This window comes from Orbicella faveolata, unplaced genomic scaffold (genome assembly GCF_042242905.1).
Source record: "Orbicella faveolata isolate gen_17 unplaced genomic scaffold, um_ofav_v1 contig_1, whole genome shotgun sequence".
NCBI classification, from domain to species: domain Eukaryota; kingdom Metazoa; phylum Cnidaria; class Anthozoa; order Scleractinia; family Merulinidae; genus Orbicella; species Orbicella faveolata.
Genome location: NW_028301536.1, coordinates 20808392 through 20832500, shown reverse-complemented (window position 1 = coordinate 20832500; position 24109 = coordinate 20808392). Strand labels below are relative to the sequence as shown.

The following is a 24109-nucleotide window of genomic DNA, read 5'->3' as shown; positions in this document are numbered from 1 at the left end:
ACAGAAGGGAAAATGTTTTAGTCTACCCTAGTCAACTAAAATTGGAAATAAATTCAACATAAAAGATTTTAAAACAATTATGAAACATTTATTCCTCGACATAAAGATAAAAGTTAACATTCTTTCGACACACAGGGTTCCAAAGTGTGGTGGTACGGGCGAAGAAAAACGCTAAAAATTAACCAGCGAAACAGAAAAGGGAAAAAAGTAACCTATTTACTTCGGTTTACTTTTTCACTTCACTTCACTCATGCCCCTACAACAACGAATTACTTTAGAACGATTGAAGCAAACTTCATCAATTTAATACTAACAAAATTTTAGTTTGTGGGTTCTTTTTTCCGCATACTGACGTGTAGGATTGCTGATTAAAGCGGTGTTTTCTACTCCCCACACAAATAATTCTCCAACACAGTACTTGAACAACATTACACTTAACAACTCTAAAAACACTCAAGTCCTGAAGCGTTTGTGTAAGTAAAATGTCTTTTTTTCTTTCTTGAAGTATGTTTGAACTATATGCACTTTACGTGCGCTCCAGTTGACAACATTGGAAGGGACAATTTCTCAGTGTCGCACAACTCAGTTGGGGCTAGCTGAGCGACTTTGTCCACCACCCTGTTCCTCTTCTTTATCACTGAACTCTGCTGCTGGTGAACCGGAGCGTGACCGTGACGCTGATCGCGCGGGTGATGCTGAGCGTGACCGTGAGGGTGAGCGTGTTCGTTCCCGTTCCCTTTCTCTCCTGGTGTCTCGGTGACTATCACGGCTTCGTTCACCACGAGTGGTGCGTTCACGACGCCTGGGAGAGCGTGATCTGGATCGAGAGTGGGATCGACGACGACGACGTCTGGAAAAGGAAAGCCTACCTCAGCAAAAATTCACTCAGTAAAGTTCAGTAGATTATGGGGTCGTGCATGATAAATTCCATTAAACTCCGTACAAAGTATATACATGATAAATACAGTTCATCTAAAATTCTTATAAACGTTTACAAATAACAAACTGAAAGAAGATAAATTAACTAAAAAGAATTACACTATGTACACATCTCTCTTTAAAAAGTCTTCTTCCAAAGTTCCTAGATCTTACCCTAGATATTCCTAGTTGATACAACAGGCACCTTAAGCAACAGACGTCGCCGGCTTGACGACGGCAACCGGAAACGTGACATTTCTTTCGAGACGTCACTGCGCATGTACAACACGTTGTGACCCGACGTTGCCCTGAGGTCGAGAACGTGAGAACGTGGGTTTTCACGTCGCGACGAAAACATGAGTACCTAATCTTTTGTTTTGATCCCTTTTAGCTTACTTTTGAGCTAGTTTGGTGCCGAACCCAGGTAAAGTTGCATAATGATTGCCTTTATGTTTAAAACAATGTTCTGGAAGTATTCCTGGACTCATTTTTTAACTGAAAAATTGTTTTCCGCGTGTCAAACTCGCCTTCAGCGAAGAGGTTGCTTTCATCCAACGTAATGATGCTTAGTATAATTAGGTTTTTTCAGATTTTCTCAACGTATAATCGGTAGATTGCTATAGCGTGAAATAACATTGATTTTATTTTAGCAATCCCTCGTCTTGATATTTCGTTTAACATCAAGGCTTTTTTAATCGACTCAATGAATTTTGTATTCGAACAATGTGTACATGTATTTTTTTAATGTTTACAAGAGCTGACAAACTTCGCGCTACCAAATTGTCTCGCCTGGATTTTATTTCTTGTACATACAAGATTATTGCATCCTTCGCAGAATGCTGCTTACGATTCTTTATCAAAAGAGCTGGCAAAACTCCTGTATTTGAGCGGCCGATCAATGTGTCGAATGAAAAACGTAGTGAGCTGAGATTTTGTTCAAAATCTATGTTTAGCAGTAAAATCTATGTTTAGCACAACAAGGTGTGTATGTAATCTTGGCAATCTAAAAATACACCTGTTTTTTTCTCAATGAGCGGTGATACAAACTTTGGTTAAAAATCGCAATTAATTGTTTTAGCAATACACGTTTTACATGTAAAATAATTTCTGCTCGTTACATTTGACATTTCAAAGCAGGCAAAGTTTATAAACTTAAATTGTTTCGTTATTTTTCGCAATGATTTTACATCTCTTCGTAAAACATGAATAGTATAAGGTTTAATTCCATCGAGTTATTTTTCAACCATAGTTTATCTTCAACTCGTAGATGGAGTGGTATAAACTTGCTGTCGCGACCGCAACCTGAAGCCGTTCTATCCCCAGTTTCTTATCGGTCGTCACGTCGCCGTCGTCAACGAAAACGTCTGTTGCAAGGTGCCTATTCCTAGTTGATACAATGTGTTGGTTGGGTCATCCTTTTCTGCTCACAATTTTAAAATATTTTCAAGGCAACAGTATATTATTTCAATAAGGACCCTTGCACAAGTAGAGACCTCAGTGTGAAAAGGAGAAATTTTCATTGTTCCCACCTTCCAATTCTTCGCAATGATTCAAAACTTTCTGACTGTGTGTTGCATATTCCATTACCCTTTGACTTGGAGTCTTACATATTTCTTCACTTATAGATAATAGACTTTGCTGCTTAGGAACTTTGCAATAAGACCAGACATAAAATCAATAACAGTGCTTTATTACCTTGGACTTCGACTACGGGAGCGACGACTGCAAAAAGAGAAATATTAATTCCATTATCTACATCACTCTACAACACTGCACCTGCTTTTTGGATGACAAATTTCAAGTGTTCTAGCAGTAACTGTAAGTAACAGTGGAAGTCTTTCCATTACTTTTTATCAAGATCTTCCATTAAGTGTGTCAATTTACCAAAAACTGTACTGAAAACATGAGTAAAAGAATAAAAACAATCCTATATAAAAAATTATCTTGGGATCTGTAAAGCTGTCTAACCAATGAAGGGAGTTAGTCACACTGTGACTGCACTTTAGAATAACTCAGTGGCTCATGTTCAATACTCAAACAGGTTTCATTGATCAGTCACTGGGTTACGCTTACACAAAGCTAGACTGTTCTTTCTTGCTTTATGCCAATCTTGATGACTTGCTTGGAGCTTTTTTCAGCCAATAGAAACCTCAAGCATGCATAGTTCACAACAGGAGAAGATGTAGCATTGAACATTAACAAATTCGTTACCTATATCCTTCATCTTGATAATCTCTCCTGCTACTACTGTAACCACCACCCCCACCATGGGTATCTCTCTTTTCTTTGCTGCGCATCTGTGACGGTGCTAAGGAATACACAGTTATACAGAGTTAACTTATACAACAATGTATATATAGTAAATTATAAGGCATCTTCCAGGAAACTGCAGGTAATCCCAAGTGGGCAAAATAGCCCCATCTTGCCTCCTTGAGTCGTCCACTCACAGAGCTAGCTATATAATAAACATTATTAATTTCATTTTCTTGATTAAGGTGACTACATAAGGTAATCATTTATTTTGTTGTATGCTAGTGTTATGAATGCTGTTCATTTGTGTTTGTTTTTGCACCCAGTCTTCTCAAACTTAGTACATGTAATAAGCAATGATGAAATAGTGTATTACTAGTATTAATGGTGTATCATCTCTCTTAAAATTTTGGCTTTTAGTCTTGAATTTTAATTGCCCAAACAAATGTTTTTTAACTGTTTATATGGCTTTATTTGTGATTTTCTTGATTTTCTTGGGTGAAATCTTCCAAAATTTTCACAGTACATTAAATCCAGCAGGATACAAGTTTTTAAATGCGTAAAAAGTATGGTTTGTACAAGCAGTTTTTCAATTTTTGCAAATTTATGTCTTTTACCACTGCGGAAAAACTGGTCAAACAGATTACCCTGCAAAATGAGTTCCAACTAAGGTAAACCATGTATTACCAGTCTGCCCAATTTTACAGAATTCCATGGTCAGTTTTGCTTTTTGCGCCCATGTTGACATCATAAAATATTAAAAAAAAGACGTTTTCCTTTGAATGCATGCAGATTACTTAAGCCTTTGTTCTCAGTGCACATGTGATCGTAAAACTATAGGGAGTTACTTTAATTGGGAAATACTTTCTTTTCATAGTCAAGGCAACTAGGACTTACTCTTTCTGTCTCCCTCTGCAAACTGAACTTCTAGTTCCCTTCCATGTAACACAACTCTGTCCAAGTAGTAATGGGCATCCTCAGCATCACGAATATCTTCAAATGTATGATATGTTAAGGCGCGACCTTTCCTTTACCAAGCTTAGCCAAGGCCAGAAGCTTGATGGTGCTGGCATTGCTGACATGCACTTGATGATCATGACACTTGCTCTAACTGTTTAATACATGTAGTCCAAAACACTGCAGATCTCTGATATGATCCCATTTCTAGGGTACATGTACATGTAGATTCAACAACAACCTATAAATGCTGCACTTGAAAGCAAGTTTCCCATGAGAATACGAAAGAAACCTTGAATGCAAATTATAGCAAAGTCATCCACTATTTGATGCAAAAATACCTCAACAAGACAAATTTTGGTAACTGTTTCAACATGAAATTTCCATGCAAGGGCCTCTTAGTCTCTCTTTGAATTCTGACAATCTTGACTATTCAGCCTCACTGATGTTGTGTAATAAATGTCCATTACAGATAGATCAACGTGATATGGATAGGCCAAAATGGCCAAAAATAAAACCAAACAAACCAAAAAGATGAGATTGTGCTGCAATGACAGAGATTGTAAACTGTTTGAAACATGTTCTTTCTCAAAGTGCTATTCCTTGGTTCACACAAGTAATCAAGCTACCAAACATTTTTTCAGTCAGCAGAGACTAATAAGATGTTCAGGGTTACCAAAAGGGAGGGGAGAGTAGGTCAGTCATGCAGCTGAGATAGTTACAGTTTAAGAACTTACAGACAGCCATGAACAGTGGCAAGAAGGGTCAGATGAACTTTTTTGGCAAGAAACATCTGATATGTTGCAACACTGTTCTTCTAACAAGCAGCAAATACCTTTTCTAAAGTTGAGAGAAGAACATAGGAAACCTTAAACCTGTGTAATAAACAATAATGCACAAATACTTACAACAGTTCTGGCATTCTTTCAAAACTTGGCACTTGGCTCAGCTACTGAAATACCGAGGCCAGGATTGACAGAAATATTTCTTGATACACCTTTTACGACTTGTCAAACTTTAATCTTTTATGCTTTGCGATACTTTTCTTTGAAACTTGTCCTTGTCTGGACCATGCTCTCAAACTATGGGCTTTTACCATTGAGGTGACAACCAAATCAACTATTTGAATCTTTAAACTGCTTTAAACTCTGGTTGGAAACAAAACCATGATGATGCTGCTGCTGCTGTTAGATTGCCACTCCCCTACCCTTGAGTTGCGCACTTTGATTAGGCAAACAACAGACTCTTTCTCTGGACTTGACTTTTTAGATTCTTTCACTATATCTTTTACTTGGCTGCTTGATGAGGTCCTTTTAACCCTGGACTTTTAAACTTTGGACTTTTCTTTACTTGTGCTACTCTGAAGTGAAAAAAAGGGCCTGAAAATGTTATTTTGGTTTTTGGTGTAACTATAATGCGTTTAGCTACCAGACAATCAGGTTTGTTAAGGTGGTGGAAGGCTGGCTCTCCTGATACTTACATTTTGATCTTTCTTTCTTTAGAAGACAGACTTTACTGCTATTCTTTTGAATCTCAATGTGCACTTGAGCCTTTTCTGTGCCTTTGTTGGAGCTGTAAAACCTGCTGTTTTTGCTTGCACTCTGAACTTTTTCTTGTAAGTTGTGCCTTATGTTTGCCCTTTCTTGCCCTTTTTGCTTGAGCTTTGGAATGTGCTAGATTCATTTGCCTTTACTTTGCCTTTATTTCTTTTTACTTGAGCCTTAACCTTCTTTCCCACCTTGGATTAGCTGCGACTTTTATATCTTTATCGATTTCCCTGACTTTTTCTCGTGGACTTTAAGCTCTTACTCTTTCTTTAGCCCTATTTACCAAAGGTACAATAAGACCATTTAGTGTGCTAATACTATCGAACTACAAGACATACAACCCACACAAAAGGCCAAAAAAAGGAAAAAGTGAAAGAAACAAAAAGGATATTGTACATAAGCAAATCCGCGAGACTCCCTCGTGTAGTAGTCCAGGGGAATGTAGACATCGGTTATGCGGCCATATTTGCCAAACAGACGTCGAAGATCTTCAGGTCTAGTAAGTGAATTTCAACGTATGAATTAGATTAAAACCACACCAAAATTGAAATCAAGCTTCTGATGATCTCACCTGGTCTCATGATGTAAGTTTCTTACATAAAGTGAACTGTTCGGGGGTCTTGAATACCGAGACATGTTTTCCGCCTTTCTTGTCCAAAACCACGCTGCAAAACGAAATATTATGGGATGCTGAAGCGTCTGATCTACGCTCTTATCGGTCATCGGTTGCTCTCAAAAAGTTACTACCCAAATTTGGTAGAAGACTACCATATTTGGAAAAGAACCTTCTTCGACCCGGTTGGCGCGAAATTCATTTCACAAAGAGCGCAAACAATTCTAGACGGCGGAAAGAAGCTCTTTTCATCTCCTTCAGACAGCTTTCTTTCGGTGAATAGAATTCAAAACAACTTGATTTTTTCACTGAAAAATGGAGACAACGCTTGGATCGTTAGAGAAATATAAAGAATCACGCATACACAGCGGAGAGCGACCGCGCAGTTCAAAAGATTCCCGTGAAATCTACAAGTACGGTCATTCCTCGCGGAGGACGCAGCGACGACCAGAAAGTCGCGTTCCTAGGTATGAATTGTAATTCAGCTGTTTTGTCTATCTAGGAGAATCGAGATTAAAGAGGAACTTATTTGGTAAGTTCTATACAAAATATTGAAGTCATCGCGCACAAATAATTGCTCGATTATTCCAGGGAATACTTGTACTTCAACGGTTTCCCGCCAATATAAGTTAAGCGTAAGCTAACTCTCCATGAACATCACCTTGTGTTGTTGCCTCATAGTTCGATCGGTTGATCAGGTCATTCTTTGAATTTCTCTTTGATGCTTAAACTATTCTCTAGTTTAGCTTCATCGCATTAGTAAATGTCTTGACTTGCTAGTTAAAGCATCTCGAAAGCTTACAAGCTTACTTCTTTGTTTGTTGTTGTTAGCCTGCGTACACGCCGTTAAAGGAATTTTAGCTTACTTTGTTCCTTTACTAGACGAAGAAAAGAAATTCCAGAGGACCACTGCATATCCCTTCTTCCTTCTGCCAAGAGTAACTCGAAAGAGAACCTCTCAGAGAACAAGACTCCAGAAAACTCTAAGAATAAATGGATCAAAAGTGAAAACAGTAAAATGTCAATGTCCAACACACAAAACGAGCTGAACCTCTCTAAAGAATTCCCTCCACTTGGAATGTCGAGGTAAATATACAGACACTCATTGAAAGTTAAGGTGCTGTTACACTTCCTGTAACTTGCAAGGCCATTTTGTTGTGGCACTCTGAAGCTACATGAAAAATTATCTAACATGTATGTAACACACCATCAAATAATGCCCTTGGTAGCCCATAGAGGCTATTTGCATTACATCGTCTGTTATGGTTTATTGGCTGCCTGTGAAAAATTCCACAGATAACCCGTGTGCCACTGTAACTTGTAATGGTCTGAAAAAAGCGAAGAGACAGGGCACATGAAACATTTTAATTGCTTCTGTGCAACAACATCTTAAACAAATGTTATTCTGCCAAAATAGTCACCTTTTATTACATGCTGTTCATTCCATCAGATCAGGGTATCTATATTGTCCAAATCATCCTTACCAGCAGGCAATTTGCCTGGTGCCTGGCCCTTAGTGATACCTCTGATCAGTTGTGATACTCAACTGGCACAGATAGTTCTCTTGCCAGTAATGGGCTGGGTTGTATTTCCAGATCAACTCTAGTTGATTGGAAAATAGCCTCTCCAGTCTGTGAGTGTGAATGTAACCTGGTTACATAATCTACTAAAGCAGTACACAATGAGTACATTCAGCCTGTGTTCAAGCTATGTTCAAAAAGTAGTAAAGCAGAGGCTCTTGCTGTATAAAGAGAAGTACTTTTTCCTAAGAAGCCATTTCTTTGATTATTGTACAGTTACACCCCTGAAATGACCAAAGACTGGGGAAGCATAGTTGAGGAAGAAGAAGAAAAAGGCAGAAGAATGCAAACAGGGGCCAAAACCAATTCAAGGTACTACATTATCTGTAAAATGAAACAGCGGTTAAGTCCTGTTTTAAAATATACTTTTTGAATCACAACCTTCAGAAATTGAGATTCTGTCATTAAATTTAGTTCAGGAAATCAATGGCGCCTGTGGCTTTACAAGGTTAAGCATTGACATAAAATATTATAAATTAGCATGTGCCAAGTGATGACAGCGAAGTGCAAGAGACGTGGCCATGTGACCTTGCCTACTCATTCACTTGTTTGTTCGTGTATTCATTCGTTCATTCGTTCATTCGTTCATTCATTCATTCATTCATTCATTCACTTCCTACATCTTTCTCCATGTTTCTTTCACTGTTGCTTCTGTACATTGCATGTTGATCTGTCTTACTTATCCAGTCGTATGTGACAGTTGCCTCATTCCTGTCTGTCTGCTTTATACACTTTGTGAAGTATGCTACTTTTTTATAGCATTACTTTTCTTTGATCAGGCAAACATCAAATTGGGCATCCTTGAGAGACTAGCAAGATTTGGTAGAATTAAATCATGTTTTCATAAGGATGGCACAATAGGCACAGTGTTACATGTTGCTATGACATGATCACAAACAAAAAGCTGACTGATGGCACATTATAAAAGGCATTACAAATATGCACAGTTAACAATGTTAGATGAAATGGTATTTATCATTCAGGCTTCTCACAGCCTGAAGTTGCTGCTGCCTGAATCCTATTACAATCCTTCTGTACCTATGCAAATGCAGCTTTGCTTTGATTTTAAGAAGTTGAAATACCTTCAATGAAGTTTTCACCAGTAAGTTGTCCAATACTATGGTTTGGTATTTCTTAACCCTAGGGCAAAAATTAAAACCAACAGAGACTGACATGAAGTAAAAATTCCATTTGAGAAACATTCTTTCTTCAGAACATGCTAAATAAGCTGACAATACTGGTATGCAACTATTTTCTAATCCAAAATCCAGCTTTCTAATTGTTTTTGTGTTGAGTGAAATTACGAGGACCAAGACCAGTGTGATACATCTGGCCCCAGCTGTTCAAAGGATTGATAAATAAATAATATCCAATGGATAAATAACTATTTGATGGATAGCAAAGTTTGTTTTGTCAATAGTTATCCACTGGATAGTGATTTTTCTTATGCGTAGCATTATGCACCCTTTGATCAACTAAGGCCCTGGCTTCTGCTCATGCTCAAAATCATTTTGTTATAAAATAATATTTTTTGACAATGTGTAGTTCCAGAAAATATCCATACCTCCCCAATGGAAGGGATTGTTTTTCCAACACCTCCCCACCCCTCTGGAAATTCCAGTTAAGCTTCATACATTTCTTTAAATTTTTTGGTCTTCCAGAACCCCCCCCTCCCAGGAAATTCCAATCTCTTATGTGGGGGGAGTATGGATATTTTCTGGAACTGCACATTAGTACACCATTTTGAGCATTGCAAGTTTTGTTTATTTCCAGATTTAAAAGAAGACTACTTCTCTCAGAATCCCAAGAAGAGAATTCACAGCGATCAAAACCATCAAAACCTGTTCTGACAGATGCACATAAACTGCTTCAAAGGCAAAAGCAAGTTGATATTGGAAAGAACACGTTATCTTATGGCCGTTACATAACTGCAGTGTCAAGGTAATTCTGATTCACCACTTAGAAGCAGATCCTCTTCCACAATATTTATTAATTTTACTGTACACAGCAAGAGTACTTTTAGAGGTGCAAAATATGCTATGATTTGCTATGGTCTGCACATAGAAATAGAGGCAGAGATTTCTGGTCAGGTTATTCCTGTGCCCATAAAACTTAATGACCAACGTCTCAGCCCATCTTTGGGCAAACGTATGAGGATTGTCTACTGGCCTTGATGTTCTCTTTCACATCTCCTCTTCATGTTAAATGGAGTATTTTTGTGGTTGAACTTGTTTCACAGGGAGCAGCGCACAAAGGAAGACCCCAACACCCCTGACAAATTCCAAATGTGCAGCACTCGATCATGGGTGGGACAGATCAAGAATTGGCGTCGCAAACTCCATGTCTGGGACCCACCGTCTGAAGGACAAGAAGATTTGTTCTCCTCCTCTTCACAGAGGTATTTAGAATCAACTCTCTATTTCTGTTGATTTTGTGGTGGCAAAATAAAATGTGCCAAGTGGTTACCAGTCAGGAATGTGTATGGGTAGCTGGCAAACTGGGCTTTTACCCATCCTGTCATTTGACGAGTGGAGATTGTGGAGCCATCTAGTACACAGTTCAGGTTTTAATCAATTCAACATCCTGCTGTAATGATTTCTTTTAATTTTCTTTTCATAAAAGCAAAGGTACTAAGCTTTAATAATTAAAACTTATTTTAATCGTGTTTAAATAAAAGTTGTCTGTCTGTCTGTCTGTCTGATATCTACAAATATATCTCTTTTATTCAACAGCAGTGTCCAGTCTTTTCCCTGTGAGGTGAAGATGGAGGTGGACAGTAATTGTGATGCTGATGATGATATGATGTCTACATCCACCCCAAGCAGTGTCGATGATCTGTTTGGTGACTTTGATCTAGATGCCTGTTTGATGAATGATGGCTTGCCACTTTAAACCTTTTCACTTAGTAAATTTTATGACATTCACTCTAAAAGGTAGATAAAAATTTACGAAAATAAATAATCAAAGAGAACACATTTTTATAGATTTCTAAAACTTACTGGCTGAGAGTTTTAAATTTGAGATTCTTTGTAGTTACTTTTCACTCACTCAGTCCAGACAAAGGCCATGTTTAATTGTAACAAGAAATCCCTTTTGAGATCTTTCAATGAGAAGAAACCATTTTTAAATTTATTGTTAAGTATCAGAATATATTTACAATAGCCTTCAGCCATTTAAATTTGTGTTAATTGACTGTGGATTATTCTGAGCATAAAATGGTGTTGCAATAATATTTATCGTAGAAAGGCATACACATTTTACGTCCACACAATTTCATGTTTCCAGGGATTGTTCACTTTTTAGTTCAAATTTTTAGAACATAATTGGTTCTTGTTACCTTTCTGTAATTAGGGATGAAACAAATTCTTTAGATCACTGATTTGGACTTGAGACATGGCTAAACATTGTCTTATCTGAATCTTAATTGCAACATGATTAGTAATAGTAATTGGACTGAGTGGAGTACAATTCAGGGAGCAATATTGCAAAAGTAATATCAGATGAGCGCAAAGCAAAAGGACAATTTGAAATTTCAAGCATGATGACTCCCTGAATTGTACGACACTAAGTCTAATTACTAATCAATCGTAACTATAACAAATTTCAAAATTGACAAAGTCTTATGACAATCTCATTTGAACAAAGAAGGCAGTAGCACTCTCCACAATCTATAAAAACTGTAGGAAAAATTGAAAAGAAAGCCATTAGAGTGCACATAATTGATGTGTGATTCACATGGGTATCCAATTCCAAAAGGTAATACAAAAAGTTGTAATTAGATACCTGTAATTGAACACCCACGTTATTGTGCTGATAATTACATGACAAATAGGCAGGCTGAGAACCAATCACGGTCAAGAATTTTGTTACAGATACAATTAATATCACTGTATTAGTCAGCAAACACTGTGTTTTACAGTTCAGATAGTAATGAAAATTTTTGCGCTCTTTTTTTCTACAATGAATATCTGCTCCAGTATGAGTATTGTTCTTTAACATCACTATAGACTTTAACATTGCATCAAATGTTTTTAACTATGTGTAAAAGCATTGTTGAACTTGTTGAAGTTAGAAAAGAAGGTAAAAATTTTCAGTGTTACATTTTATTGCTGAAATTATTACGAAGTGAAAATAATTTTAACATTGTTTTAATTAATCAGCATTTAATTGTAACACTACTACTTAACAGGCTTAGGGGACTGTCAAATCTTTGGGTTTGTCAACAGTGATTCTTAATATTAACAGACATTGTAATGTAATCTGCTGAAAATAATTTTGAGTAAATTAAAGTTATTTTGATACTCAACATATAGTTGTCCTGAGTAAATGTGTTATTGTTTTCCTTTCCTTCAACAAACATCTTGCAAAAGAAATACTAAATCTGTAAAGAGAACCATAAGATCTATATGAGGCAACTCTAAAAAAAAATTACCAAAATGAAATATAGAGAGTTCTTCGTCACTATGCTGCAGAAGTTAAGCGTGGCATTTATAGCAAACAGCAACTTTTGCCATCTGTCTTTAGCTGTTTGAATAATAGAATGAAAATATTTGTATTTGTGGTGAATAGTGGGAGTTGTTTTTCTATCTTTGAATATATGTAAGAATTAGACATGCATCATGCCCATAATCTACCCATTAATGACTGCAAGCTGGTGACATAGAAATTTTGGCTTTATTTAATTAGTAAAAAAGGTTCAATATTATATCAGGTTGTTTGTAGAAGATTACGCCAAGTGAACTACATGCATTTCTATTAACTAGCATTTAAATGGCCAGACAAAACAAACTTTATCTCCAGTCCGTACTGCACACTATCGAGAGTTTGTTTGTGTGTGTTTTTATTCATGTAAGACATCACAAAATAATAATAACAATGACAATAATAATAATAATATTCAATATTTTTATAGTGCACATTAACATATATATGATCAAATGCGCTTTACAAAATATACAGTCAAAAAATAAAATTAAAATCCACTAAGTAAAAATCAAAAGGATCGATTGAATGTAAACATTTTGCAACTACTTACATGAAGTAATTTCAAAGTTTCAAAACAACCCCCATTATGGATGCGAAGTGGTCGAAGCTTTATGCTTCATTCTTCCTCATATCACTTGATGAAACAACTTTGCAGCTATAAAAATCAATGAAGCTGTTAAAAAAAAATTTGAAAGGCTTCAAAGATAAGGTACGTGGTTCATAATGAATAACATCGATTTGCATTCCATCAAGTGAGATTTATGTTTATATACATTAGGATACTGAGACTGTGCAGTGCGGACTGGAAATCATCTTTAAAATTACTATCTCTCAAAGAGGTGAGAGCCCTTGTCTTGAAGCTGTCATCAGATATGAACATCGTGCTAAAATGACAACAAGAACAATCCCATTTCACTAACATTCTTGTTTAATCAGGCTGTTGGTTGTGTTCTACAAGCGTTAATCAAGTTTGATAGTGGATGGTTCCCACTGATTTGCTGATCAGAAACTTGCACAAAGTTATAACCCCAATTTGTGTATTTTCAACAGAGTATTCATATAAATCACACAATCACACATTAAATTTTATCTTAAAAGTTATTTTATTGTAGCTGCATCAAGTACAGAGTAGACTTAAAAGGCTGTGATTCTTAAAATCCTACTGATTAAAAAAAATCACTTGTAGTGGCACTTTTAGATAACTGAAGTGTCATGCCCCTTCTTTCAAAACACTATAACATTTCACAGCCAAATTAATCCAAATGTACATGATAACTTCATACATTTCTTTTGTACAAAACAGCAGAATATATTTATATATGTGACATTACTTTATAAAAATTTTTTTTTTTCCCACTTTTAAATTTTTCATACCTAGCTTATCTTACTTTTGAGTAGCAACTCAATGTATTTACAAATTGCTTTGGCATGAATCGGTTTCTGTATGGAATATAATGAAACACAAAGTACATTTTACTGTTGACTGCAGTTCACCCAGTGTTATGCAGTACAAAGCAGATAATTTTCATATTTTAGGGTGGTGAGTTAGTGTTGTTCCACATAAAGATATTAAAACCTGATAAGTACAGCATATCAAGTCCTAAGCCATTGATCTTTACCATGTACATTGAAAATGGTCAAAAGTTTCAATCCATTTCTTTTTAAAAGTATCTAAACACATCAACCCAAGAGCTCTGTAAAGAGATGACCGACTGTCCCCTGGACGTTTGCTCATGGCAAACTGACTTACGTTAAATGGCAAGGGAAAATAATTTTGCTCAGAAAAGTCAAAACATAACAAGAATTTTGGCAGCTTGTGTAAATGCGTTGATTTCAGATTTGGCAAACTCAAATATAAATGACACTGACGACACTCCATAACAAAAATGAATCTTTAAAGCATACAGTATGGGACATTAACTTGCTTTCCTTGTGACAAACCATTCGATAAAGAAATGGATGGAATAATTTTGAATCAAGTTCATTTATTTTTGGCTTTGGCAACAAAATTTGGCTGTGGGTTGTTTCAGTTGAAACAAGCTACATCAATCAACTAACACAGACAAATAATGTAACTATGCAATTAAACCACGGAAACTTTGGAAAGAAATCTGCTTTAAAGTTATGGGACAAGACATCTAAATCTGATTTGCTTCCCACATCAACCTCTTTTCTTGATTAGCATAAAAATAACTGCCATACTGGTTTGGGAATTTGCTCACTGAAAGCTAAATTATTATTACTAGCAAGATCTTTGTATTTCTCAAATTGATTTGTTTCAAACTTTATCATTCATTACATGTTATTTTACCCTCTCGCATTGATGGTGTCATGTCGCTTTGTTGTTAAAGAGAGACACATAATGATGGGTTCCCCACAACTCATCTTCCATACATGGACCACTTGAATATCTTAATGTCTCAGCACGCAACTTCCATATCAAACCTCTGACAACTGTGGAGTGCCTTTTAGGCTACACAGATGCTTCAATTACTTTATACAATTCAAAGGCTTTATAAATGCTTTGCTGTTGTTCACTGTCCTTAATTGTGCTTTTATCCTTTCACTCCCACTTTACAGAGGACATCTGAGCCTTAACTTAAATCCATTTTTATCATGATCTTTTAATCTGTGTTGACATTCACTTCTGCTCTACAGATGGGACATGTTCTGTTTGACTGCAAAAGATAAAACACACTGGAATCATTTACTTGTTCAATTGCTTAAAATTCCATTTGACCAAGCTCAGAATATGAATTCACCCACCAACTGACCATCATTACTTTTAAAATTTACATGTACTAAGACATTAGCTCTTCCTCAATCTCCTTACCTTGAGCCATTTATCAATACATCTTGTGTGATACTCATGAAGACAGGGTAGAACCCTGACAAGCTGTTTCTCTTCAAAATCCACTAAGCACACCACACATCTTTTGTCCTCCTCTTCATCCTTTGGTCCTGCTGTAACACGGTACGTAGGTAGTTGATCAATTTCTACACGAGACAAACCTTTAGGTTTCACCTCCCCCATCTGCTCTGCAAAGTTTAGAAGAGTCTGCAAGGAAGTTTAAGACAAAAACACTTAATACTGAAACAGTTAACTGCCTATTTAAACCTTCTGTATACTCACTGAATCTCCAAAGGTTAAACTTCAACAGAATTAAAGGTATCAATTTTACAAGTCGAATGGTTACCTCATAGTTTTCACGAGGATGGAGTTCTTCTTCCCAGGCAGGAGGAGGTTGCTGTGTTGGTACTGGCTGCATTGACATCACAGATATTAAATGATACAGTAGATCTGGGTAAGGGTGTACTCCAGAGTGCAAGGGTGGAGGTGGAGGTGTTGGATGTGAACGCCGTGATGGCCAAGGTGAATGTGATGAACTGTTCTGGTGCCATCTTCGGTAGTGCCTGTGATGCTAAGAAAAAGAATATAGGAAGTCTCAATTAAAAGTTCAAAACATCAGTTTTCATTAACAATTGCCTTACAATAATTTGGTACACTAAATACATCAAAGATGATGCCTCCTGCCCGTTTATCATATCTCACCATGCTTCCAGGTGTAGGATATGGGTGATATGCCTGTGGTTGTGGAACTTGATATGGTGGCTGCACAAAATGATGATGATGATGGTGGTGGTGGTGGTGATAATGATGATGATGGTGGGTACTGACTCCATTATTTCCTCTTGGGTCGACATCCATCTGATGAAACAAAACAGAACATGAAATCACATACAATGTACTGATCAAGAAGAATCTTAAAATTTGCATTAGATTATTTGTCAAGCTAAGCCAAGATAAACTCTTATGATATAGCTTGTGTTAGAAGCTGCACTCTGATTGGCTAATTCTAGGGCATAATTCCCCATAATGTTCATGGACCAATTACGTGCCTGCAAAACAACGTAATAAACAACTTATTAACCTTGATAGTTCAGTCTTTATGGGAAAATCTCAAACCTTGGCCTTGCTGTAGACGTTGCTATTGTTCGGTCAATACAGCAAGATTTTCCCCTAAGACTGAACATTCAAGGTTAATAAGTGGTTAGGAATGCCTGTTTGAATAACTACCTTACGTAAACACCACTCACCTGATGAGGATGGTGTGGTTGAATATATGTTGGTGCTGCGACAGGCACACTTGCAACCAATAAAGAATTTGGTAGACTTGTTACTGGTACTGCTCTAACATGATCTGGCATTTGATCCACATCGATAATAACTGGAGGTCCAGGGTGGGGTGGGTGGTGCTGTAGAGGTACAGTTGACCCCATACTGAGTGGACACAAATTGCTGTTTGTTGGGGGATGGAATAGTCTATTATGTGATGGGTGGTGGTGTTGTTGCTGCTGTTGTTGTTGAAGGAAGGGACAGGCATGACTTGAGGAACTCCTGAAATGAGAAGTTGATTGTGTTCAATGTATAAAATAGGTCATCCAAATACTTCTGAAGTTACATGTAGGAGTGATATTGAAGTTGAAAAAGAGAGCTTCATAGATCACTCACCCATGGCTTTCAGGAAGATGGCCATGTGGATGATTTACTCTGTGGAAGGCCGATGAATGGTGGGGGTGGGGTGGATAAGGTGGCATGTGCCTCAATGGCTGATGCGACATAGTAGTTGAAGAACTCTCACTTGTTAGGTCAATCACTTGTGGACCACAACTTGGTTTGATATCTCTCTAAAGAAGAAAACATTTTATATCAACTCATGGTTCAATTTTCATCAGACTCCTTCCACACTTGTAAAATATCTCAAATTTAAATAGCTAAATGGTAACATGTGGTAGAATGTTTTCAGGGAAAACAAGACACAATTCCTACTAACAGAAGATGTTTACTGAAAGTAGAGTGGAAATTAGTATGAAGCAAATCTTGGGGACTGCACAAGTTTCACTGAGTAATACATTTGAGTGGTGATCAAGATTTGAGTCAAAAACTAATTAAAATCATTAACTCATGGCCAACAAATCACTGTTCAAGAGTTTAGGTTTAATAAATTTCAGATGCTTGCATTTCATAAGTATCAAAAGCTGCATGACTGTTATACAGAACCAGATACAATTATAAATAAAAATATTATTAAAACACAGCCCAGCTCCCTAAAATCTCTGTTTAAGACCATGTGTGCAAAATCCCAATATATCCTGGCCAAATGAACTCAAATTCCAAGTAAAGCGGTGAATGGATGTGTGGCTAGTTCACCTTTAGAAGAACTAAATATTTATAAGGACACTGTGCTCAAGATTACCTTGATGAAAGTGCCACAAGAAGATGGAGGATGCTCTAAAGGAGGAAATGACGACAAGCTGGGAATTAACTCTCTGGCCATATCATAACAAACCTACAAAAGAATACAAAATGAACTGGTCAAAGCACTGATTTCATTCACCTAAATCTACTTATAATTAATGTTCTTCAACACTTTATAGTACCAAGAAGAGATATATAAATAGATTTATCATATAAACACCAGTGAAATACCAGGTGAGCTTTTACGCATAAACATGATATCTTCACACATGAAAATAACATGTTATTTTCATGTGAAAATCGTCAAAAAAGTCGTCATTAGTATGGTTATATAATAAACAAAATAATACATGGCTGCTTGTAGATATGAAATTTCTCTTCTCGTGTTCATCTTAATATCTCACTCATTCGCTGTGCTTACTCGTAAGATATCAAGTTGAACACTCAAAGAGAAATTCCATATCTACGTGCACCCATGTATTATCCTCTATATATAAATACATAAATAAATGTAAATAAAATACAAAACTCACTACTTGATAAAAATAAAACATTAAAAATTCTAAAAAAAGAATTAAAAATAAATAATCCATAAATGACAACACCATCATGCCAATTTTATGGTCAGCCAAGACTATTCAGAGAGACGCTTCCAAACTATTGGATAACTTCGAGCTCTTAGTGCAAGGGAATACAGTTCCAGTCTGTTATAGTTCCATATGGGAAAGAAGCTGTATAAGTAATAGTCACAGCGTGCCCTTGGTTGTATAACAGTGGTATTGCAAGGTCTTAGTCCAAAAATTTGTTATCAGCTGTCAGTTATCTATACAGCTTTTTGCACAAAAGGATTTGAATTTAAGTAGAAACATATTGAAAAATGACAGTGAATAAGGAAACATTTGAACATCACTGTAGTATGCTATAATTTCTCACATTCATCATCAGTACTAACTGTAGTCAATGTCTACTGCACCTAGCTGTTTGTTAGGTTTCCAGTGCTAAGTCAGTGTGGGTTAAATTACTGGGATGGTTGCAAACTGCACCAAAACCTTTCTTGTTGCCTATTCTCAAAGTAAATTCAAGATAAACTTACTCAACTTGACTTGCTACGTTGTAGCAGCTTATTCTTTTCCTGATTTGTATCATTTGTCAAGGTCCAATAAAACAAGAACAAAGTGCCTTATCAAAAATGTGTGAACTTTTAAAACCCATTGGAATCTTAAAATTGTAAATAAATCATACTCAACAGCCGCTTTAGTTCTCCAAATAAAAGAAAACAAAGAACTAGGGCAACACAAAACGTTTTCGGTTTAATAAAAATACTTTTATTCTGTTGACTGTAAAAATTGCTGAAGCTTTACCCAGTTCACCCCTCAGGTATGTCGTGTGAATAAAATACATCTGAGAAAAGTTATCTTCGTGTAACAGGGAGATACAGAGAGAATTTCAAAGTAGGAAAGATAAGCCAATGGAAAGTGGAAAGGGCATGCATTTTTCAAGAACAAACCCCAGGGTTGTAATCAGCCTACAGAGGAACCGCAGACAAAGAAGTGAAACGTGATAGGTAAATGTAACCACAAACTAAAAGAATCTGGGGCCAAAAAATCTTGGACGTCTTTTTTCACCCCTGACAAACTACAGAAATGATTTCTATACATGCCACGACCAGGATGTTTAGGTGTTAATCAAATTTTCAAACAAACCTCCTCAATGGAAAAATACGATGAAGCTCTTCTAATATAATATTTACCAACTCGTAGCATTGCAAAGCGAGTTCTTTTCTTCTTTTGATTTTGCCGCATCTTTACCACTGTTGCGACCAGGCGTGACGGACGCGCGTCCGCACGATTTCGGATCGAATCTTTGATCACCGATTCCAATACTTCTTTGTGTCAAGGAAAGATAGCATAGCCAAGAGATAAACCTAGGTTATAAAAATTGAAATTAACGTGAAACGCCTCAGCAGCAATATTGTCAGAGCAAAATGATTGAACCACAACGTCATTTCAAACAATTCCTTTTGACTTGTAATTTATGCATGAAAGAAGACAGCATGAAACGCTCCCCGCAAAGAAATTTTTGGCTCAAACATTTTTAGACATTTCCGCAAACCTTGATTTTCCTCTGAAACGCCATTTAGTTTGAGAGAAATACTACCTGTAAAGTGATGGACATAGCAATTGCAAGAAAAATGAGAGAGAAATAACATCACCCAGCTGAACTCGGAAATACCGCAAAAATTTGCATATGGTTTTCCTCGGCAGAACAGAGAGAAAATGATGATTCATTTCAGAGTTTCGCCCTTACAGGGTTCTGTGAATCACTAAACATCTATTTTCAGGATTGATGCAAATAGATTTGTTACAAAATTGCTCCATAACACTCCCCCTTAACCTTGCCTCGAAAAATTTTCGAAAACTTGGCATGTTTCAGTCCTGAAATGTTAGAAACTTAATTCAAAAGTTGAGTTAATTCTCTTTAGGTTCGGAATTCTTTGACTAACAATTGTTCTGCCTACGATAATGAACGCTGGAATAGGTCTAAATCGCCGCCAGCTATAAGCTTTTCGCCTTCAGCGGAACCACAGTGCCTTGCCTTTCCGTGCTTCGATCTGCGCGATTGAGCTACAATGGTCTAGCCAAGGTCGATTCATTCGTCTTTGAACATATAGGAACCAAACACATCTACCTCTGGACAAAACATCGATGGACGATTGAGTTAGCACTTGCCGATTGAACTGGGGTCCCTCTTAAGACAAAATTCGTTGTTTTGCCTGGCGGGCGACCATACGGTAAAACGTGATTTGAGTCAATATTCACTTCGGTCGTAGGGAAGTGAACTCCATCGCGCTCTGATACAAACATGCGATGAAATAACACATGAAACTAACAAGACGTCATCGACACTCAAGTAAACAACCACGACAGTTTCTTTCAGAATAAACTCCGCTCTGCGAGTCCGATTGGAATAAGAAGCAGACCCACCTATCGATACAGGGGCAAGTTTGTTGTTCCTCAACAGGATCGAGTCGTGCTTAGCGCTCCTTTCTCTTCTATAGATGCGTTCGCTACTTTTCGCGCGATCTTTTTTTTTTTTTAATTTTGTTTCTGAGCAGCCGTAGAATCTTCTACGAAAAGCATTTATCACTCAGTAGTTTGGGCCCAGATTGAACGTTTCCTATGGACGAATTTCAGAAAACACAAACATTTCCGTTTGAGGGTCGATCGATCGCTCTAGTAAGTTACACTGTAATAGAGGGGGGTTGTGAGACCTAGGAATGTTGCTTTCAAAACCATTTCACATATTTCCAGATCACTTATACTATATAATTTATGGAGATGACATTCTACTACTCCGCTTTTGAAAGCAATAACAACAGAACAACATATGGTTCATACCAAAAGGATCCTAAAACCATCTATGTAGCCTACCTAGAAAATGTTTGCCCTTCTGGTTTTGTTCTTGGTTCCCAAATCGACGGCCAAATGAATCCCAGTCTTCGCAGTAGAAATGATTCGGTCTTGCTCAAGAACCAGCCCTGAAAAGTTTCGGATCGAATTGGAATAGGTAGAAAATGAATGTATATATACGAGAATGAACTCCTCTGCACATGGGTTTGCGGTTCTTTGTGAAATTGATCAATGGAAAACCTCCCTGGCCTTTGTTGACATTTGACATCATAGTCAATCACATTGTGACGTCATTTGACAGTTCTCGAAGTCCCAACCCACTGAATCCATAATCACTTCCACTTGATATTGTACGCTCGATCGCATTCATTCCCTCTCCGAATAGCGAGAAGTTATCGTTGAATTGAAGGATTTTTATTCGTGGAAAAAATGATTTATCACTTCCCAGTCCTTTAAGTAATTGCAAAAAGTTTAATTTAACGGATGCGCTTTTAAGTTATCGTGATTTTGTTCAGCTGTATGTCGCCGTGGATTAATTCAACTTCGTCCGGTGTAGAGTGCGCCAAGGCTTAATTTTCCTTTTTTATCTCCTTGGTATGCTGCTTTGAGACATGTTATGGATAAAATTCGACTGGATAAAAAGAATATGTGACCAATATGGCCGCCTTTATATTTTACTTTTGAGAGAAATCAGTTCTTTTAAAGCTCACTTCCGGTCTAGGGGGGCGGAAAAATGCTCTCAAAGGCAACAGCTCTTGAAATGAATGTTGCTTCTCTTTTGGGCTCTACCAAGCATAATTAGCCATAGCGAGTACGGTTTTGGGTTTGAGAATCATTATTACGAAAGAAAAGTTCCTCTACATTTCCTGTTTATGTTTGTGGCCCGGGAAACGAGAATTAGGGAGAAAGGCTTAGAAGTTTTCTCGATCCTTGTGGAATATTCCACAACGAAATATTATCACGATTTACATTAGGCGCACTGATGGTGAAAGGCATGAATAATGCAAAGAGCGAGGCATGCATCCAGATTAGGGTTGTTTTCGCACATCAGAAAGGCCCTTTGTTTTCAAAGACGGATTACGATTGGCGCGTGACATCTGCCTGTTCCTTAGTTTTCACGAACTAATCATCTTTGCGCTTAAAAATCAAAACACCCCACGGAATGATGCTGTTTTTTTTGCACAAAAATACTGGTGTTAAACTGTAAAGCACTAGCATCTCAAACCACTGAATAACAAGACATTGACCAGAAATCTTCCGTTTTATGGGGTTACTTTGGCTAGACTCGCGGTTGAAACGAACGACATTTGTATGCAAAACACATACGATGCGTTTCGACACATCCGCTTTTAATCTTAGACCATAAGAAGGAGATTCATCTTTCCCATTCTTATGATTTTAGGAGAATAAACCAGTTTGCTTCGCTCTAGGCACTATCCCAATTTATAAATCCTTTCAGTTTTACGAAACAAAACCTAAAGACAAACAGAGAACCCCCTTCCTGCTAAAATTAGAACATATCCCATTTTCATCTCAAAACGTCATTCTTTGTCACATGATTAGGGTGTGGAGAGTAAATGGACGCTGATTGGCTGTTGCCATGGCACTTCTTACGTAAGGAACTAAGTTGATTGGTTCATGAGGCAATCATAATAGAGGAAGCGAAACACAGTAGCCATCATTTGAGTTGGTAATTTGGCTTTGCCATTGCTGACAGAGACATATTGAGGAAAAGGAACAGCTTGATTCTTCCTTTTCGCTGTTTTGAGCGGCTTAAAGAAGAATTGGTTGAAAGGAGAGTGAAAATTAGAGAGGACAAAGATAGAGAATCGGACAAGGAGAGAAAAACTGACCGTTCAGCAGCGATCGCTTCAGAACCAAACCGTGACGAATAATGACGTTCGGAACACCAGTGGCACAAAGCCATCGAATTTTGCCGAATAAGGACAGTGTTCATCACAAAAATAAGTCAAAGAAGAGTCCAAGATTCCGAAATGACCGTTCTATTAAAGTTAAATCGGTTCAAGAATCTACTTCGGTTGCTTTGGATTCGGGACTTGCGACTCCTGTCAACATTCCACGTCGACGACGAAGCGAGAACAGAACTGACGCGTCGGTAATTCCGTACGCAGGACCGAAATTTAGCAGTCCACCGCCACCAAGCGTACTCCCTAAACCGCCATCACACTGGATGAGTTCTCCCATGCACAGTTTCGACGAGGATATCGCAGCGATGTCACAACATCTTCGAATGCTGCTGAGAGTAGAGTCGTAATAATGCCATTCGAGAAGACCGAAAGTGAAAGCGCTTTCTTGGTGTATATAAGAAAAGACATTAGCTTAAGCTTACGTTAAGACAAATTTGTAGATTTTGTACAAATTTGTATATTTGTAAATAAGAGAAGAATTTATATACGTTCCAATTTTCAAATTGTAATCGTGTCTAGTTCACTACGCTTAGGCAATATTGACCTGTAATATTCGTTTTGCTTTTTTCATTTAATTGTTGGTTATTTGTACGTGTTTGATCGAGTTAGATTTTTTTAAAAGAGAAGTAGAAAACTAGAAATCTCCTTAGGTTTAAGATGCGCCTGCATGCGTAAGGCAAATGCGGCGTCTGAGAGACGTATTTTGTAACTTAGGAAATAGATTATTAGGGACTGAAACAACGACAGCTTAGGTAACCGAAAATAGTATAGGACTTTTACAAGGACTGCAACTCAAGACCGACTATCACCTCACAGAAGAGACAAAACCGCTTTGACAGCCGAATCCAGTACCCCATAGAAGTTTGAGATGCCAGCTAATGGACTGATCTCCTTCGAAAGAAATTGAACTAAAGACAAGAAGACAGAAGACTTCAGAGACTAAAGTACAGCAAAAAACACATAAACTAAAAGACCACGAGGTTGGAGGACAACAAGACCAAGATATTGAAGACGAGTGCTCAACATACCCAGACAAGACAAAACAACAATGACAACAACACACCGGCCCTTTTCAGGGCCACCCAAATCTGAAAAAGTCATGATCAACAGTGATACACTTGTGTGGAGACGTCTTGTCAAAACACAATTCTCAGTTCTTTT

At 37.3% G+C, this 24109-nt stretch overlaps 3 protein-coding genes across 4 annotated transcripts; 1 reads left to right on the top strand and 2 right to left on the bottom strand.

Annotated features, from left to right (window-relative positions):
• Positions 1–66: 66 nt before the first annotated feature.
• On the bottom strand, positions 67–6382 carry LOC110066295 (serine/arginine-rich splicing factor 10-like). Its single transcript, XM_020773514.2, has 6 exons — positions 6244–6382; positions 6064–6168; positions 4066–4169; positions 3130–3226; positions 2614–2640; positions 67–850 (listed from the first exon to the last, which is right to left on the bottom strand). Exons 1-6 carry the CDS (start codon positions 6306–6308, stop codon positions 583–585), a joined length of 666 nt encoding a protein of 221 aa, XP_020629173.1. The 5' UTR covers positions 6309–6382; the 3' UTR covers positions 67–582.
• An 89-nt stretch (positions 6383–6471) lies between these two features.
• On the top strand, positions 6472–12171 carry LOC110066294 (histone RNA hairpin-binding protein-like). The gene is made up of 6 exons (XM_020773512.2): positions 6472–6752; positions 7168–7371; positions 8082–8177; positions 9639–9806; positions 10105–10263; positions 10598–12171. The coding sequence occupies exons 1-6, from the start codon at positions 6601–6603 to the stop codon at positions 10755–10757; spliced, it is 939 nt and encodes a 312-aa protein (XP_020629171.1). The 5' UTR covers positions 6472–6600; the 3' UTR covers positions 10758–12171.
• Positions 12172–13434: 1263 nt separating this feature from the next.
• On the bottom strand, positions 13435–21261 carry LOC110066301 (uncharacterized). 2 transcript variants are annotated; one of them, XM_020773521.2, is made up of 8 exons: positions 21042–21261; positions 17609–17701; positions 16864–17039; positions 16449–16749; positions 15904–16059; positions 15548–15772; positions 15184–15408; positions 13435–15028 (listed from the first exon to the last, which is right to left on the bottom strand). In XM_020773521.2, exons 2-8 carry the CDS (start codon positions 17687–17689, stop codon positions 14975–14977), a joined length of 1218 nt encoding a protein of 405 aa, XP_020629180.1. In that variant the 5' UTR covers positions 17690–17701; positions 21042–21261; the 3' UTR covers positions 13435–14974. The 2 variants fall into 2 exon arrangements, with proteins under 2 accessions (XP_020629180.1, XP_089151150.1); XM_089295024.1 differs by lacking the exon at positions 21042–21261 and adding an exon at positions 19361–19787.
• Positions 21262–24109: the final 2848 nt, after the last annotated feature.

What these genes read in the sequence shown, in the direction of transcription:
- LOC110066295 (XM_020773514.2), bottom strand. Translation starts at nt 6,308, where the DNA reads ATGTCTCGGTATTCAAGACCCCCGAACAGTTCACTTTATGTAAGAAAC. An exon ending in CGCGGATTTGCTTATGTACA is followed by an intron (nt 4,170 to 6,063) that starts ATATCCTTTTTG and finishes AACATATCATAC; the next exon opens with ATTTGAAGATATTCGTGATG. An exon ending in TATCAAGATGAAGGATATAG is followed by an intron (nt 2,641 to 3,129) that starts GTAACGAATTTG and finishes CTCTTTTTGCAG; the next exon opens with TCGTCGCTCCCGTAGTCGAA.
- LOC110066294 (XM_020773512.2), top strand. Translation starts at nt 6,601, where the DNA reads ATGGAGACAACGCTTGGATCGTTAGAGAAATATAAAGAATCACGCATA. An exon ending in CCAGAAAGTCGCGTTCCTAG is followed by an intron (nt 6,753 to 7,167) that starts GTATGAATTGTA and finishes TTCCTTTACTAG; the next exon opens with ACGAAGAAAAGAAATTCCAG. An exon ending in GGGGCCAAAACCAATTCAAG is followed by an intron (nt 8,178 to 9,638) that starts GTACTACATTAT and finishes GTTTATTTCCAG; the next exon opens with ATTTAAAAGAAGACTACTTC.
- LOC110066301 (XM_020773521.2), bottom strand. Translation starts at nt 17,689, where the DNA reads ATGGCCAGAGAGTTAATTCCCAGCTTGTCGTCATTTCCTCCTTTAGAG. An exon ending in AACCACACCATCCTCATCAG is followed by an intron (nt 16,060 to 16,448) that starts GTGAGTGGTGTT and finishes TTGTTTCATCAG; the next exon opens with ATGGATGTCGACCCAAGAGG. An exon ending in ATCCTCGTGAAAACTATGAG is followed by an intron (nt 15,409 to 15,547) that starts GTAACCATTCGA and finishes ACTTCCTTGCAG; the next exon opens with ACTCTTCTAAACTTTGCAGA.